The 18,433-nt window shown below is 46.1% G+C and overlaps 2 protein-coding genes across 2 annotated transcripts; one reads left to right on the top strand and one right to left on the bottom strand.

Annotated features, from left to right (window-relative positions):
* The first annotated feature begins 261 nt into the window (after positions 1-261).
* On the top strand, positions 262-3,564 carry LOC123442779 (RAP domain-containing protein, chloroplastic). The gene is made up of 3 exons (XM_045118913.1): positions 262-2,215; positions 2,351-2,433; positions 3,176-3,564. The coding sequence occupies exons 1-3, from the start codon at positions 433-435 to the stop codon at positions 3,245-3,247; spliced, it is 1,938 nt and encodes a 645-aa protein (XP_044974848.1). The 5' UTR covers positions 262-432; the 3' UTR covers positions 3,248-3,564.
* Positions 3,565-3,618: 54 nt separating this feature from the next.
* On the bottom strand, positions 3,619-6,252 carry LOC123442780 (probable uridine nucleosidase 2). The gene is made up of 7 exons (XM_045118914.1): positions 6,012-6,252; positions 5,773-5,888; positions 5,621-5,680; positions 5,174-5,464; positions 4,905-5,001; positions 4,221-4,328; positions 3,619-4,089 (listed from the first exon to the last, which is right to left on the bottom strand). The coding sequence occupies exons 1-7, from the start codon at positions 6,070-6,072 to the stop codon at positions 3,842-3,844; spliced, it is 981 nt and encodes a 326-aa protein (XP_044974849.1). The 5' UTR covers positions 6,073-6,252; the 3' UTR covers positions 3,619-3,841.
* Between the last annotated feature and the right edge of the window lie 12,181 nt (positions 6,253-18,433).

Below are 18,433 nucleotides of genomic sequence, written 5' to 3'. Positions count from 1 at the left end.
CGAGCTCCTGACCTCTGAATTCAAGAATACCTATGCTGGCTGCAGGAGTGGGCCAACGAATATCTCAGGCCAATTCAGCAACTCGATCCCCTGACCATCAAAACAATGGCATTCGGGCTGTTCAATACCAATATCAATATCTAGGCCTCAATATCAACATTCAAACGCGGTGTAATAAGTTCTTCGTATCAATAGTTTGATTACCACAGACTTGAGTTATCAAACTACGTTGTGTCTTTGTGTACATTCAAACTAGCAAGACACAGTTATAACTTTGGGATCTCTCTGAATCTTCTGAAGTAAGCCTGTACACATTCAGACCAACACAAGAAAACCTCCCGGGCGAGGCCAGGCGGTCCAATTTTCCTTATCCATCCACAGACTCGAGCCACAGTAGTACCTCGATTGAGCCGAGGAACCAACGAACGAAGAATGGAAGCCGCTGCCGCGCTCCTCGCCCCTCTCCCCCGAAGCACCGCCGGCGGCAGCACCACCTTCCCCGTGCTCTCCTCCAGCAACTCATACCACCATTACCCCCAGCCCCACCACCACCCCATACTCTCCGGCCTCCTCAGCCTCAGTCTCAGGGGATGCGCCTCTCGCCTCCCGGTCCCGCCCTCCCGCGCCGCCGTGAAGGAGGACGACGCCACCCCGCAGTGGCAGCTCGACTTCCTGGGGCCCGACCCCCAGCCGCGGCCCGACGACGACGAGGATAGCCCGCTCCCCGCCGCGAGCACCGACTGGTGCGTCCGCGCGCGCCGCTCCGCGCTGCGCTCCATCGAGGCCAGGGGCCTCTCGCCCGCGCTCCAGCGCATGGTCACCCCGCCCAAGAAGAACAAGAAGAAGAAGCAGCAGAAGAAGAACAAGATCCTCGGCAAGAAGCCCCGCAAGCACGCCGACGACGACGAGGAGCTGCTGCCGGGTGAAGACGAGTTCGACGGCGACGAGGAGGCGACCCTGGACGACCTCGACCTCCGGGTCGCGCAGCTCGGGGACGGGCTGTTCGACGAAAAGCGCCAGAGGAACCGGGAGCGCTTCATCCAGACGCTCTCCAGCTTCGCCGCCGCGCCCTCCAACAGGACCAAGGAGGTGGCCCTCAACCGGGACATCGTGCAGGCGCAGACCGCCGAGGAGGTGCTCGCGCTCACCGCCGACGTCGTCGCGGCCGTCGCCAAGGGCCTCAGCCCCTCGCCGCTCACCGCGCTCAACATCGCCACCGCGCTCCACCGCATCGCCAGGAGGATGGAGGCCGTGTCCATGATACAGACGCACCGGCTCGCCTTCGCGCGGCACAGGGACATGTCCATGCTCGTGGGGCTGGCCATGATGTCCCTCCCGGAGTGCTCGCCGCAGGGCGTGTCCAACATCTGCTGGGCCTTGTCCAAGATCGGGGGTGACCTGCTATACTTGCCAGAAATGGATAGGATTGCCGAGGTGGCCATCTCCAAGGCTGATGATTTCAACACACAGAACGTCGCCAATGTCGCCGGAGCATTCGCCACCATGCGCCAGTCAGCACCTGGCCTTTTCTCAGCATTGGCCCAGAGAGCAGCAAAACTAGTGCACACCTTCAAGGAGCAAGAGCTTGCTCAATTCCTGTGGGGATGTGCTTCTCTTAATGAATGCCCCTATCCTTTGCTCGACGCGCTTGATGCTGCTTTCCAAGATGCTGCTAGCTTCAAATGTAATGTCTACGATCCATCGCCGTCAGACACGCGGCAAACCGCTGCCAAAGAAGCTTCAAGCGAAGAGTATGGTAACGATTCTCGTGCGCTAAACTTTAGTCGAGATCAGCTTGGCAATATTGCTTGGTCCTATGCTGTTCTTGGGCAACTGGACCGACAATTCTTCTCACACATCTGGAACACTCTGAGTCAACACGAAGAGCAGAGAGTCTCTGATCAATATAGGGAAGATATAATGTTTGCATCACAGGTATATCTTGCAAATCAGTCTTTGAAGCTTGAATATCCACATCTCAATATGGGCTTAAGAGATGATCTGGAAGAGAAAATAACAAAAGTGGTGAAGAGCAAACGGTTCAATCAGAAGACGACCTCCTTGTTTCAGAAGGATGTCGGACGTCTTTTATATAGTACCGGACATGAATGGGTTAGAGAATATACGGTTGATGGTTACACTGTCGATGCAGTGTTAGTTGATGAGAAGCTTGCATTTGAGATAGACGGGACGACACACTTCTCACGGAATTTAGGTACCCTCTATTGATGTTTGTTGCTTTCTGTGCTTTACTTGCCATTCCAGATAAAAGGCTGTCCATTTTCTTCTTGTTTATCTTGATTCTGTATCTCCAAGCAGAAACTAACGCAGAAGTGTACCTGTTTTACAGGCACACCATTAGGCCACACGGCATTTAAAAGGCGTTACATTTCCACTGCTGGATGGAAGTTAGTTTCCTTGTCTCACCAAGAGGTTAGTCACACCTTGAACATGGTAACCATTAGTAAATTTTATAAATTTGTTGTTTAACCTGTGATCGATTCAGAAAGGAAATTAGCAACTGCTCTATATTGTGCCATATCTTCCAGAACTTCATAGGCCACAATCTCAAGTCAATGTTCTGTTTTGTTTTTCAAAAGAAATGGCTTCTCTCTATTATTCATGCTTATTTGTAAACTCACATTAACTTGTTGGACAAAAGAAAAAAAGTTCTTGTTCTGCATTTTCTGCTCTCATATGAACTTTAAGGTCATTTAGTAGCTTGACTTGGATTTCAGCATTAGTTTTCTGAGTTCTCTGGATAGGTTAGAATATTTTTCTAAGACTTACTGTGATAATATATTAAGAGTTTGTTTTCCTTGACAATCATTTGTGTGTCATATTAATTAATCTGTTGTGTTTCGCAAAGGAAATTCACAACTTCTCCATAGCGTGCCATATTTTCCAGCATTTCATATGCCACCGACTAAAATTAATGTCTTGTTTTGTTTTATTTTCCAAAAGAAAAGGCTTCTCTCTATTATTCATGTTTATCTGTAATGAACTCACACGTGCTTGTACAGGCAAATAATGTCCTTGTTCTGCATTTTGTGAACTCATATGAACTCTAAGGACATTTGACCCTTGACTTGGATTTCAGCATTAATTTTCTTAGTTCCCTGAATAGGTGAAAATATTTATCATATTAAGAGTTTATTTTCCCTGACAATCACAGTGGGAGGAGCTTCAAGGCGAGACTGAGCAAATGGAGTATCTGAGGAGAATTCTAGGCATTGATGCAGAATAAGTGCAACCGTTGGAGATTTGACATCATGAGCTCTGCCAACACGAAGAACACCCCTGGAATTCCAAGCAATTTGTGGTGGATTCAGCTTTGGGCTTTGCTGGGTGCGGTGCTTATTGGACGCAACATGTAGCTTGAAAGCTTAGCGTGTCAGAAGCCATTGTGATGAGATATAGTTATGTTTCTGTTTTGTTTGGGAAGCATGTGAAATATATGTATACCCTGAACTATTATGTATCATATGCTCAATTTTGGGGAACTGTTTAGTGCTAAAACACATATGATGGATCAGATTGCCATATATAGTACTCTTGATGATAGCATGGCATTGGAAGTTATACACCAAACAATTGATTCAGTAGTGCATTGAGAACTGAAGTGAAAATGGACTACAATCTGGTCCTTATGCCTGAAGTGTAAAATGTTCAAGTGTTGAACTACAAGTGTAAATGTTCAAGTGTTGCACTACAAGTGTAAATGTTCAAGTATTGAACTACAAAAGAAGAGGCACGTAGTTGATTTCATTCCCAAAAGGTATAATCCAACATTGACAAATATGTTCTTGAATCTTGAGTGCAGTATTGCAAACGAAATGTTTCAATCATCCGTGAGAAGCCTCTGCATAATGAGCTCCACGACAGCAGGGGCATCGACTGTGACAGCAACCTTCACGGTTGGCTTACCACACCACTCTGTTATCTCACCATACGTTTTCTTGGTATTGTCGAAAACCGTGAGACCCTTTGTGATTCCATCTGTCTGAACCCTCACGACTCCCTCCGTGTAAGTCATCAGCGATGGATCTACGGCGGCAAGAAGAGTTGTGGGATCATGAAGATATACTCCTGCAACCATTTCATCATACTCACAAAATAAGTCATTCAAGTCCCTTTAATTGTTCGGCTTCTCATCATCAAGTGTGTATACTGCTGATCCACCCAAGTTAAGTGTACTGACTGACTGTTTTCATACTGACCTGTAGTGGAGTATGCGTCCATGTGATAATCATAATAAAGACCCAGTATCTTGCTTAAGTAGCGAGCATATTTGCTATCGGACTGTTCAAGCTTCTTCCGGTCAACATCTGCATTGAAAAACGACGTGTCAAAATGCGATTGTGTTCCAATACAGGGCAACTGTGAATATCATACGTAGACCCATTGAACCAGATGTGTTCCAATACATGGCAACTGTGAATATCATATGTAGATCCATTCAACAAGATGTGACACATCTATGCAACCTAATTATCTGTTACTCCCATGGTTACCTTTTAGTTGAAAGGGTACCAATGAAAACAGAGTGCTAGTTACATATATGTAGCTCCAAGCGAACAAAGGACTCGGTTTCAAAATATGTGTCTTTAATCTTCAAAAAGAAATCTTCTAACCAAGCATTGTGGATAGTTGGTAAAACAACTAGAACCAGATGCATGCCCTATGTTATTAACCAAGCGTTCGTACTGTTGCTGTCAAGCACTGTATGATTAACTGTAGCAAACACAGGCAGGTCAATACATGTAATCACGAGGAAAGAAGAATATATCCTTCTATGTGTGAAAACCACAAATAGCATCATTTTGCTGTTTTCAGCTCTGATATATAACAAGGTTTCAAAAGTAACAGGGTATAGTAACAGCTCTAGACAGCAAGAGAATTACCAGAAAGGATAACTTGGTGCGTAATGTTAATTCCGATGGCCAAAATATCCGCACCGCAGGTAAAAACTATATCAGCCGCATCAGGATCGCCAAATACCTGTTAGTAAAGATAGCCAATTAACCAGTGAAGTCAAGGTGATGAATTACCGGAGTTGCGGCTTCGAATATGTAAACCGATGCTCCAAAACACGAAGCTAGCGACACTAAGCTTGCATTGTTCTCCAAATTCAACAGGAAGCATGCCACTGAATCTGATAGGACTGACTCACATTTGCCTCAGCTGCAGGATTGACATTCCCATTAACCGAATAAGCACCACCCAGGATAATGATCTGCCCAATCTTCTTGGGGAAAGAAGGGTCAAGCTCGACGGCCAGCGCAAGGTTGGTGAGGGGGCCGAGGGCGACGACGGTTACTTGTCCGGGGTAGAGGTTCGCCTGCTCGACAAGGAAGGCGGCGGCGGACTGGTCCACCGCCTTGCCGGCCGGCGGAGGGAAGTTCTGGTTGCCGAGGCCATCCGAACCGTGGACGAAGCTGGCAATCCGTAGCTTGGTGGCTTTCTGAATTTCATTCATGGTGGAGCGCACAGACATTCAGTCCAAGTCAGCAAACACTTGATCGATCGAGATGCCACAGATTTTGACTGAATGAGACGCCGTACAGACAAACAAACACAGATACATTGATACATACATGATGCAATGGATTGAGGGTACCTTGATTGTTACATGGGACCCCTCCGCGACGGGGATGTCGGTCCTCCCAGCGGTCTCCAGCTGAAATCGAGCTAGAGATCGGTTCGATTAGCATCGGAAAGACCCATTGGTGAGAACGGAAAGTCGAGCGCGGGGGAGTGGAGTGGACCGACGAGGTGCAGCGCGTTGCGGGTGGCGAGGGCGGTGTAGACGTTGCCGAAGATGGTGGTGAGGCCAACCACCTCCAGCTCCGGCGACCTCAGCGCCGCGAAGATGGCCATGGCGTCGTCTGCGGTTCATCAACCCCACCGCGAGTTTGCGAAGAATGCGAGATTGGTTAGGGGGTGGGATAGGAATAGGATAGATCGACAAAACACGGGGGAGGAGGAACGAGGGACGGGTGGGTACGGACCGATCCCTGGGTCGGTGTCGATGATGACCTTCTTCTTCTTGGTGACGGCGGCCATGGACATGGATCCCGGGGATCGATCGGGGCGGCGTCGGTTGCGCGGGCGGATCGAGCGAGGTGGAGAAGAAGATGTGTACACGTCTCGCTCACACTCACAGGCGGCTAGCTCAACTTGAGAGAGAGAGAGAGAGGGCGGCGATCCTCACCTTTACGGCGGTATATCCCAAAAGGCGAGGCTGTTGCAGATCCACGGGGCCCCAACCCACGTCAAACCCACGGTTCCGATGGACAACCTTGTCACCAACATTTCCCTGTTTTTAAGCACTGTATAGGCCTTTTTTTCAGGAGAGGGGTACACATCAGACATGCACAATCTAATATTTTTGCAAATGCTGAAAGTGTGACATCAGATTCTTTTTAGGCGCGTTCGTTACCTGCGTTAGTCTCAACCACGCTCATGGGGAAGAAAATGGTTCGTTTGGTTGCTGGATCTGTATATAATTTTTAGCCTGCAGGAACCTTAAAGTAGTGCTCTGCCAGGTCCGTTAGGAACGGTCGGATCGACAGTTTCTAGCGAGTCGGGTTGGGCCGATGCTGGGAAGGGGAACGCGGCGTTCTGTAGGGAGATGGCGGGAGCGAAGGCGCGTCTTTGAAAAAGCAGCGGGACGAATTCACGTCACTGTCCGTCGATTCGCGGTCGTCCTATATAGTCAGGGTTTAGAGACTTAGGTTTGTGTTGTGCAACTCTCGATATTGATTGGGTGCACTAGGCTCATATATATAAGGTACAAGATGGGCATCAACCACAATTGTACAAGGAACTAGGAGGTGGGCCTACGACACAATATACATGCACAAATATATATTCACCCCCCCCCACCCCGCAGTCGAAGCGTCGCCAGAGACACAGAGACTGAAACGGAACTCCTCGAAGGTGGAAGTAGGCAATTCCTTAGTCATCACATCGGCGAACTGTTGTGCGGTCGGAACATGAAGAACTCAAATGTAACCAAGGGCGACATGTTCACGCACAAAGTGGATATCAAGCTCGATGTGCTTCGTCCGGCGATGATGAACGGGGTTGGCGGAAAGATACACAGCGGAGACGTTGTCACAATAGACGACCGTGGCCTTAGTGATACCGTGATGCAACTCCTGAAGTAGCTGTTGAAGCCATGAGCACTCAACAACTGTATTAGCCACCATTCGGTACTCACCCTCCGCGCTAGAGCGCGATACCGTGGGTTGTCGTTTCGACGACCACGAGACGAGTGAGGGACCGAGGTAGACGCAGTAGCCGGGCCTGGAGCGACTTGTGTCGGGACAGCATACCCAATCAGCATGAGAGTAAGCCACCAGAACCATAGAGGGAGACGCCGTGAGAATGAGTCTGAGGGACATCGTGCCGCGGATATAGCGAAGAATCCGTTTCGCGAGCGTCCAGTGGGAGTCACGAGGGTCGTGCATATGGAGGCACACCTGATGCACAACATACTGCAAGTCTGGTGTGGTGAGCGTCAAATACTGAAGAGCACCAACAATGGAGCGGTAGAACGGGGCATCCGACGCCAGTGAACCCTCCTAAGCAGAGACCTTGGCCTTCGTGTCAATAGGAGTAGCGGCAGGATGACAGTTGAACATACCGACGCGCTCAAGCAGCTCATACGCATACTTCTGTTGATGAAGAGAGAAGTCGTCGGGTCACCGAACGACCTCAATACCAATGAAGTAATGAAGAGAACCCAAATCCTTGATGGCGAACTTGTCACACAAGCGTAGAGTAATCTGCTAAAGAAGGGTTGTAGAGGAGGCCGTCATGATGATGTCGTCGATGTAGAGCAGCAAGTAAGCAGTCGTGTCGCCATGATGAAGAACGAATAATGAGGCATCCGAGCAAGTAACATGGAAGCCCAGTGTTTGTAGAAAGCCAGCGATATGTGATACGTCTCAAACGTATCTATAATTTTTGATGGTTTCACGCTGTTATCTTGTCAACTTTGGATGTTTTGTTTACCTTTTATATCTTTTTTGGGACTAACTTATTAATTCAGTGCCAAGTGCCAGTTCCTGTTTTTTCTGTGTTTTTGACTCTTTTCAGATCTAATTTTGGAACGGAGTCCAAACGGAATAAAATCCCCGAAATAAATTTGTCCAGAACGGAAGAAGATCAGGAGGCTTGAGGGCCAAGGCAGTGGACCCACAGGGAGCCCACAAGCCCTGTTGTCGCGGCCAGGGGGCCCCGCGGCAACCAGGCTTGTGGCCTCCCTGGCGCTCCCCTGCCCTATTCACAACTATCGTCTCCACTTTCACTTTTACTTTGCTTTGTTTACTTTGTTGCTTTCAGTTCTCACTTTGCAAACAATCTATAAGGGATTGACAACCCCTTCATAGTGTTGGGTGCAAGCTCTTTGTGTTTGTGCAGGTACTTGTGACTTGAACGCTCCTCCTACTAGATTGATACCTTGGTTCTCAAAATGAGGGAAATACTTACCGCCGCTGTGCTACATCACCCTTTCCTCTTCAAGGGAACACCAATGCAATGCTCCAAGGCCGCGGGGAAATCCTTTGCATATTTGCCAAGGAAGTCCCTATAGGCGTAGCCGTAGCAGCAGGATTCCTGGCGCCGTTGCCAGGGAAGGTCTGTTGTCGCAGTAGCAATATGCTAGTATCAAGCGTGAGGAGCTTGCTTAAGGCCGTAAAGAGATCGAGGCAGCAAGCGCACATGACCAGGATGAGTGGCGTCGACGAAACATGTGGGTTGCTCACAGTAGACCTTCTCGAGAAGGTGACCATGAAGAAAGGCGTTGGAGACATCCATCTGATGAACATGCCAGCCACAAGTGACCGTTAGCTACAGAAAGGTGCGGATCGTGCCTCATTTGACAAACGGTGCAAACGTCTCGATGAAGTCAACTCCTGCGCGCTGACGAAAACCGCGGACCACCCAGCGAGCCTTGTAGTGCTCAAGAGTGCCATCCGAGTGAGTCTTGTGGCAAAAGACCCACCTGTCGCTGATGATGTTGGTGCGAGGAGGCCAGGGAACCAATGTCCAAGTGCGGATCTGCTGAAGAGCGTCGAACTCGTCCTCCGTCGCAGTGAGCCAGTGAGGATCACGGAGGGCTGCCTGCACAGAGGCGGGAAGTGGTGATGGCTTAGAGGTGGACGGAACAAGGAGATATTCATCGCTATAGTACCGTAGGCTCGGACGATGGATGTCGACCCTAGCCCGTGTCATAGGACGAGGCGGTGACTCTGATACCGCGGCAGTGAAGGTGGTGAAGACGAGCTGACCTCGATGGAGGAGGGTGAGGCAACAGAGGATCCGGCCGTGCCAGGAGTTGAGGCGCCGTGTGCGCGTGAGGCCGCGCCTGAGGTCGGGGAAGGGGCAGGTGACGCAGTGACGGCAGACGTGGACGGGGAGGAAGGCGTGGAGCTTCCGAGGGCGCGGGGTTAGCGAACCCGGAGTCTGACCCCACGGTCATAGAGGAAGCACGGTTGGCGGCATGGCTCACGGTCCAGCCCGCGGTGCAAGCAGCGCCAAACTGTGGCGGTGGTCCAAGGGCCAACCGAGACCGTCCATCGGAGGGGGTTGCCGAAGGGCCGCCGGTGGTTGATGACCCACAAGTATAGGGGATCAATCGTAGTCCTTTCGATAAGTAAGAGTGTCGAACCCAACAAGGAGCAGAAGGATCTGACAAGTGGTTTTCAGCAAGGAAAAATCTGCAGGCACTGAAATTGTCGGTAACAAGTAATTGTGTGGTGAGATGATTCGTAGCGAGCAACAAGTAACAAAAGTAGCAACGGTGCAGCAAAGTGTCCCAATCCCTTTTGTAGCAAGGGACAAGCCTGAACAAAGTATTATAAGAGGAAAAACGCTCCCAAGGACACACGGGAATTTCTGTCATGCTAGTTTTCATCATGTTCATATGATTCACGTTCGTTACTTTGATAGTTTGATATGTGGGTGGATCGGCGCTTGGGTACTGCCCTTACTTGGACAAGCATCCCACTTATGATTAACCCCTCTCGCAAGCATCCGCAACTACGAAAGAAGAATTAAGACAAAGTCTAACCATAGCATTAAACTAGTGGATCCGAATCAGCCCCTTACAAAGCAACGCATAAACTATTGTTTAAGCTTCTATCACTCTAGCAACCCATCATCTACTTACTACTTCCAATGCCTTCCTCTAGGCCCAAATAATGGTGAAGTGTTATGTAGTCGACGTTCACATAACACCACTAGAGGAACACAACACATCAAAATACCGAACGAATACCAAATTCACATGACTATTATTAGCGTGGCTTATCCCATGTCCTGAGGAACAAGAGTAACTACTCACAAAGCATAATCATAATCATGATCAGAGGTGTAATGAGTAGCATCAAGGATCTGAACATAAACTCTTCCACCAAATAATCCAACTAGCATCAACTACAAAGAGTAATCAACACTACTAGCAACCTTACAAGTACCAATCGGAGTCGCGAGACGGAGATTGGTTACAAGTGATGAACTAGGTTTTGGAGATGAGATGGTGCTGACGAAGATGTTGATGGTGACGAGTCCCCTCCGATGAGAGGAGTGTTGGTGATGACGATGGCGACGATTTCCCCCTTCGGGAGGGAAGTTTCCCCGGCAGGATCATCCTGCCGGAGCTATAGATTGGTTCTGGTCAAGTTCCGCCTCGTGGCGGCGGCGAAACCACGAAAAAGCTCCGTTCTGATTTTTTTTCTGGACGAAGCCCTCCATATAGCAAAAGAAGGGGGGCAGTGGGTTGCCCACAAGCCCCCATGGCGCGACCTGGGGGGTGGTCGCGCCGTGCAGGCTTGTGGGCACCCCCTGGTGCCCCTCCGGCACTTCTTCGGCCCAGTATTTTTTATAAATTGGGAAAAAATCTCCCAACATGAAAACATGATGCAAAATGGACGTATCAACTTCCCCAAGCTTAGACCTCGCTTGTCCTCAAGCGAAAGCCGAGCTCAATAAATATGTCCACATGTTTAGGGAGAGAGGTGTCGACAAAACAAGATACGAACAAGCATGCATCATGATCATGATGAGAATAACAATACCAACATATACTCTCTCATGCTAAAGTGATAATTCCTTCACAATGTAAAGCATGGATCAAGAACCTTACCGAGAAGTAACAACCGATAGCCTTTAGTCATTGAAGCAATTGCAATTTATCACAACATCAGAAAGAGTCAAATAAGAGCTTGTAAAGCAAATCCACATACTCAATCATTCTTTCGTTCTCTACAATTGCTACAACTCATGTGGTACTCATGAGATCAAAGTTTCAGCTGGACACACAGAAAGATAGGGGCTTATAGTTTTGCCTCCCAACTGCTTACCTCAAGGGTAATGTCAACAATAATAAATCATGAATACTTACCTCCAAGTTGACATATGAATATAGATCTTTCCCAAGCATGTGACGGTAGCCAAGACAAAGGCAAAATAAGGAATTGGTGAAGATCACCATGACTCTTTCAAGGGCTAAAAGTAAAGGTACAAGATAGGCCCTTCGCAGAGGGAAGCAGAGGTTGTCATGCGGTTTTGAGGTTTGGATGCGTGTCCTCTTAGTGCGGAGGAACGTCACTTTATATTGCCTCTGGTGATAAAGAACTTTATTATGCAGTCTGTCGCTTTTATGTCTTCCTCATCACAGGTTCGTATAAAGCTTATTTTCCACACACTAATAGATCATACATATTAGAGAGCAATTTTTATTGCTTGCATCGATGACTACTTACTTGAGGGATCTTATTCAATCCATAGGTAGGTATGGTGGACACTCATGGCAAAACTGGGGTTGAAGGTTTATTGATGCACAAGTAGTATCTCTACTTGGTGCGGGAGTTTTGGCTAATATGAGGAGGAAGCAATCGTCACATGCTAAGGGATCTCTAATCATATAACATTGTTCAGAGCCAAGAAAGCACAATCCATTATGTTGTCTTCCTTGTCCAACATCTACTTTTAGGCATGCAATAGTTTAGTGAGTGTTCGCAATCATAGATGGTGTCAGAGATGATATATTTATATGTGAACCTCTCCTTCTTTATCACTTCCTATTAATTCCAACAATGACCAAGGTCTATGTTTGCCTACACTCAACAAGTTTCATGCTTTAGTTCTATTCTCACTCTTTTGATCATGGCAAGAGGCAAAGCCCTTCAACTAAGACACTCTTTATTATATGGCTCACGAGCAAGAATACATCGGGGGTGACACAAAGAAAAACTCAAGACTAAAACACTAAGACTTTTAAACTACTAGAGAAAAAGAAAATTGAAAAGGAAAACTAAAACAAAGGTAAAGGCAAAAGATGTGATGGTGATACGATACCGGGGCAACTCCCCCAAGCTTGGCACAAGCCAAGGGGATTGCCCATACCCATGTTTAGTTGTCTTCCTTTGGTGGTGATGGTGGAGTTGTTGCAACATGAGTTTGATCCTCCGTCTTCCAAGGCATAGGTGCTCCAGCATGGAAAGATGAACGAGTCTCCGGAATCCTCAAATCTGCAGCCAACCGTATTGATTTAAATCTATACTCATAGTCACAGTTTTGGTTCTGCAGGTCATAGATCTGGCCGTGGAGTTGATCAACCCTGTCATAGAGCCTAGGGAGATGCTTTCCAATGTCATTGGCATCAATCATATGCTTGTTGGTAAACTCCGTGATCATCATGTGGTTGGCGTTGAGTCCACGCTCCACCATCCCTTGGCACTTGAAGACTTGTTGCTCCATTGCTTCGAGCCTCGTCTCCACGCTTTCGGTCTTCTTAGGCCCCTCAACATCACGGATGTGCAACATCCCCTCACGCATCTCGATAGATTGAGGATGTTGCAGCACTTTCGTGAGGTAGGGATTGATGACCTTCTCGAAGATCTTGTCCTTCGGAGCTTTTGGAGAAGTCATAGCGATCTAGATCTGCAACAGAAACAGGCTTGAAACGAAAAACAGAGGAAATCTGCGTGATGCAGGGGTCAGACCAAACGAAAGTATATATAATGATTTTTTCCAGACCAGAAGGAGTCCCCTGCACGAAAATGGAGTCCGGGAGGCGCACGAGGTGGCCACAAGCCCTCACGGCACAGCCAGGGGGTGGGCCCGCGCCGTGCAGGCTTGTCTCCTCCTCGCGCACTTTCCGGACTACTTCCAATTTTTGTATTTTCTGAAATATTCCAAAACAGAGAAAATTTCCTACTCGAAAAGTTTTGGACTCTGTTTTCTTACCGAAACTCATACCTCTTCGTTTTCGGAGTCTGAAACAGACTGATAAATGTCCCTTAGGTATTCTTCCGGAGTTATGGTATTGATGATATTGCTTTCAACATTTATGGGAGTACCTCAGATATAATGCTTGATTCTCTGCCCATTTACCACTCTCGGACAATTACCTTCCGTGTTGTTGATCTTGATAGCACCGGAATGATATACTTCCTCAACAACATAGGGACCTTCCCATTTAGAGAGGAGCTTGCCTGCAAAGAATCTTAAACGAGAGTTATATAGCAAGACATAATCACCTACATTGAACTCTTGTATCCTCTTATCATGCCACCTCTTAACCTTCTCTTTGAAGAGCTTGGCATTCTCATATGCTTGAGTTCTCCACTCATCAAGCGAGCTAATGTCAAATAACCTCTTTTCTCCGGCAAGTTTGAAATCAAAGTTGAGCTCTTTGATTGCCCAATAAGCTTTATACTCTAGCTCAAGAGGTAAATGACATGCTTTACCATACACCATTTTGTACGGAGATATGCCCATGGGATTCTTATAGGCAGTTCTATAAGCCCATAGTGCATCATCGAGCTTTTTAGACCAATTCTTTCTAGACCTGTTGACAGTCTTTTGCAGAATCAGTTTAATCTCTCTATTACTTAGCTCTACTGGACCACTGGACTGAGAGTGATAGGGAGACGCAATTCTATGGTTGACATCGTACTTAGCAAGCGTTTTACGGAAAGCACCATGAATGAAGTGTGAACCACCGTCGGTCATTAGATATCTAGGGACTCGAAATCTAGGGAGGATAACTTCTTTCAGCATCTTGATAGAGGTGTTGTGATCAGCACTACTAGTGGGGATAGCTTCTACCCACTTAGTGACGTAATCAACAGCAACTAAGATGTGAGTATACCCATTGGATTTTGTCAAAGGTCTCATATAATCAAAGCCCCAAACATCAAATGGTTCAATGACAAGTGAATAGTTCATAGGCATTTCCTAACATTTGCTAATATTACCTATTCTTTGACATTCATCACAAGACAAGACAAACTTACGGGCATCCTTGAAGAGAGTGGGCCAATAGAAACCTGATTTCAATACCTTGTGTGCAGTCCTATCTCCCGCATGGTGTCCTCCGTAGGCCTCGGAGTGACACTTCTGTAGGATCTGTCCCTGTTCATGTTCAGGTACACAACGTCTAATAACACCATCCACTCCTTCCTTATAAAGGTGAGGATCATCCCAAAAGTAGTGTCTCAAGTCAAAGAAGAACTTCTTCTTTTGCTGGTACGTGAAACTAGGTGGTATGTATTTGGCAACAATATAGTTTGCATAATCAGCATACCACGGTGCACTATGTGAAGCATTGATGACATTCAATTGCTCATCGGGAAAGCTATCATCAATAGGTTGTGGTTCATCAAGAACGTTCTCCAACCTAGACAAGTTATCTGCTACTGGCTTATCAGCACCCTTTCTATCAACAACGTGCAAATCAAATTCTTGTAGCAAGAGAACCCATCTGATAAATCTAGGTTTAGCGTCCTTCTTCTCCATGAGGTACTTAATAGCAGCGTGATCAATGTGAATAATGACTTTGGAATCAACTATGTAAGACCTGAACTTTTCACACGCAAACACGACTGCTAAGAATTCCTTCTCCGTAGTAGCATAGTTTCTCTGGGCACTGTCTAGAGTTTTACTAGCGTAGTGAATAACATTCAACTTCTTATCAACTCTTTGCCCTAGAACAACACCAACAACATAATCACTAGCATCACACATGATTTCAAAGGGTAGGTTCCAATCAGGTGGTTGAACAATAGGTGCAGTTATCAAAGCCCTCTTAAGTATTTCGAAGGCTTCCTCACAATCATCGTCAAAGACAAAAGGAATATCCTTTTGCAAGAGATTGGTAAGAGGCCTAGAAATCTTACAGAAGTCTTTGATGAACCTTCTATGGAAACCAGCATGACCAAGGAAACTTCTTATCCCTTTGATATCTGTGGGGTATGGCATTTTCTTGATTGCATCAACCTTAGCCTTATCGACTTCAATACCTCTTTCAGAAATTTTATGTCCTAAGACGATGCCTTCATTAACCATAAAGTGGCACCTCTACCAATTCAAGACAAGATTGGTGTATTGACATCTCTGCAAGACTCGATCAAGGTTGCTGAGGCAATCATCAAAGGAAGACCCGTAAACGGAGAAGTCATCCATGAAAACCTCAACAATCTTTTCACAAAAGTCAGAGAATATAGCCATCATACATATTTGAAAAGTGGCAGGTGCATTACATAAGCCAAAAGGCATACGTCTATAAGCAAAGGTACCGAAAGGGCAGGTGAAAGTGGTTTTCTCCTGATCAGATTGGGCAACTGGTATTTGAGAGAAACCAGAATAACCGTCTAGAAAGCACAAGTGTGTGTGTTTGGACAACCTTTCTAGCATTTGGTCGATAAAAGGCAGAGGGTAATGATCTTCCCTAGTGGCTTTATTCAACTTCCTAAAATCAATCACCATCCTATAGCCAGCAATAATCCTATGTGGGATCAACTCATCCTTATCATTAGGGATAACGGTGATGCATCCCTTCTTAGGAACGCAATGCACCGGACTCACCCAATCGCTATGAGCAACAGGATAGATAATACCCGCTTCCATGAGCTTTAGTATTTCTTTTCTCACTACTTCTTTCATCTTAGGATTCAATCTCCTTTGATGATCATCAACTGGTTTGAATTCAGGATCAGTTTTGATCTTGTGCAGGCATAGAGTGGCACTAATGCCCTTAAGATCATCAAGAGTATATCCTATAGCAGCATGATGCTTCCTCAGAGTTTTTAGTAACTTCTTTTCTTCATGCTCCGAGAGGCTAGCACTAATAATAACAAGATATATCTCTTTTTCATCAAGATAGGCATACTTAAGAGTATCAGGCAACTGTTTAAGCTCGAACACAGGATCACCCTTCGGTGGAGGTGGATCCCCAAGTAGTTCAACAGGCAAGTTATTCTTAAGGATAGGATATTGTTCTAAGACAACTCTATCTCTTTCATCCCTTTCATCCATATGCATATCATTTTCATGCTCAAGCAAGTATTGCTCTAAGGGATCAGTAGGAGGCACGGCAATAGAGGCTAAGGCAATAGTTTCATCCCTACTAGGCAACTCCTTTTCATGAGGTTGTCTACCAAACTTGGAGAAATTGAACTCATGTGACACACCTTCAAAGCCAACAATGGCAGTTTGCTTCTCACAATCAATATGAGCATTGACGGTATTGAGAAAAGGTCTACCAAATATGATGGGACAAAAGCTATCTTGTGCGGTAGCAAGAACAAGGAAATCAGCAGGATACTTCATTTTACCACACAAGACTTCAACATCCCTAACAATTCCCACAGGGCAGATAGTATCTCTATTGGCAAGCTGAATAGTGACATCTATAGGTTCTATCTCAACAGGTGTAATCTCATCTTTGATTTCATCATATAAGGATTGAGGTATTGCACTAACACTAGCACCCACGTCACATAAACCATGGTAACAATGATCTCCTATCTTAACAGAAACCACAGGCATGCCAACAACAGGCCTATGTTTGTCTCTAACATGAGGTTTAGCAATTCTAGCAGCATCTTCACAGAAGTGAATATTATGTCCCTCAACTTCTTCAGACAGAAGATCTTTGATAATAGCAATACTAGGTTCAACTCTAATTTTCTCAGGGGGTGTAGGTGTTCTAATATAGCCTCTACGTACAGTTGAAGCTTTGGAATGATCCTTTATCCTAACAGGGAAAGGTGGTTTCTCAATGTAAGCATTGGGTACCACAGGATCATTATAGGCAATGACTTTCTCTTCAACTCGAGTGGATTTAACTACATTGACTTCTAAAGGAGGATGAAATTTAAACCACTTCTCTTTGGGGAGATCAATATGAGCAGCAAAAGATTCACACAATGAAGCTACTATCTCAGAGTCAAGTCCATACTTAGCACTAAAGTCACAAAAAGTATTTGTCTCAACAAAGGATTTAACACAATCAAAAGTGAAATTCATACCTGACTCCTTACCTTCTTCAAGTTCCCAATCTTCAGAGTTGCGTTTAATTCTCTCCAATAAATTCCACTTGAAGTCAATATCTCTCTTCATAAAAGAACCGGTACAAGAAGTGTCAAGCATCGTGCGATCATCATGAGAAAGCCGAGCATAGAAGTTCTGAATGATAATTTCTCTCGAGAGCTCATGATTGGGGCATGAATATAGCATTGATTTAAGCCTCCCCCAAGCTTGAGCGATGCTTTCTCTGTCACGAGGCCAAAAATTGTAAATATAATTCCGATCACGATGTACTAAATGCATAGGATAAAACTTTTGATGAAATTCCAATTTCAACCGATTGTAGTCCCATGATCCAGTGTCATCACATAGCCTATACCATGTCAACACCTTATCCTTCAAAGATAAAGGAAAAACCTTCTGCTTGACCTCATCCTCGGGCACACCTACAAGCTTAAATAAACCACAAACCTCATCTACATAGATCAGATGCAAGTCTGGATGTGATGTTCCATCTCGTGTAAAAGGATTAGCCAGTAGTTTCTCAAGCATACCCGAAGGAAATTCAAAGAAAATATTTTTAGTAGGTGCAATAGGTTGAGGAGCAACTCCTTGTGCTTCCGTTCGAGGTGAAGATACCCCGAACAAGCCCCTCAAAGGATTAGTATCCATAGTGACAAGTGACAACAAATTTCAGCACACTATATGAATGTTTCCTTACCAAGTTCCACTTACCAAAGGCGCTTCACTCCCCGGCAACGGCGCCATAAAAGAGTCTTGATGACCCACAAGTATAGGGGATCAATTGTAGTCCTTTCGATAAGTAAGAGTGTCGAAGCCAACGAGGAGCAGAAGGATCTGACAAGTGGTTTTCAGCAAGGAAAAATCTGCAGGCACTGAAATTGTCGGTAACAAGTAATTGTGTGGTGAGATGATTCGTAACGAGCAACAAGTAACAGTTGGAGAACGTCGCATGGGAAACAAAAAATTTCCTACGCGCATGAAGACCTATCATGGTGATGTTCATCTACGAGAGGGGATATCCGATCTACGTACCCTTGTAGATCGCACAACAGGAAGCGTTAAGAAACGTGGTTGATGTAGTGGA

The sequence above is a fragment of the Hordeum vulgare genome, chromosome 3H (assembly GCF_904849725.1).
Source record: "Hordeum vulgare subsp. vulgare chromosome 3H, MorexV3_pseudomolecules_assembly, whole genome shotgun sequence".
In the NCBI taxonomy this organism is placed as follows: domain Eukaryota; kingdom Viridiplantae; phylum Streptophyta; class Magnoliopsida; order Poales; family Poaceae; genus Hordeum; species Hordeum vulgare.
Note: the sequence above shows the minus strand (reverse complement) of the source record. Positions and strands in the feature narration are given on the sequence as shown.

Bases quoted from the DNA above. Each gene is read 5' to 3' on its own strand.
- LOC123442780 (XM_045118914.1), bottom strand. From the start codon at position 6,072: ATGTCCATGGCCGCCGTCACCAAGAAGAAGAAGGTCATCATCGACACC. The intron at 4,329-4,904 runs GTAATTCTCTTG...TTTTCAATGCAG, and splicing joins GCACCAAGTTATCCTTTCTG to ATGTTGACCGGAAGAAGCTT. The intron at 4,090-4,220 runs GTCAGTATGAAA...AAATGGTTGCAG, and splicing joins GGACGCATACTCCACTACAG to GAGTATATCTTCATGATCCC.
- LOC123442779 (XM_045118913.1), top strand. From the start codon at position 433: ATGGAAGCCGCTGCCGCGCTCCTCGCCCCTCTCCCCCGAAGCACCGCC. The intron at 2,216-2,350 runs GTACCCTCTATT...CCTGTTTTACAG, and splicing joins ACACTTCTCACGGAATTTAG to GCACACCATTAGGCCACACG. The intron at 2,434-3,175 runs GTTAGTCACACC...TGACAATCACAG, and splicing joins TTTCCTTGTCTCACCAAGAG to TGGGAGGAGCTTCAAGGCGA.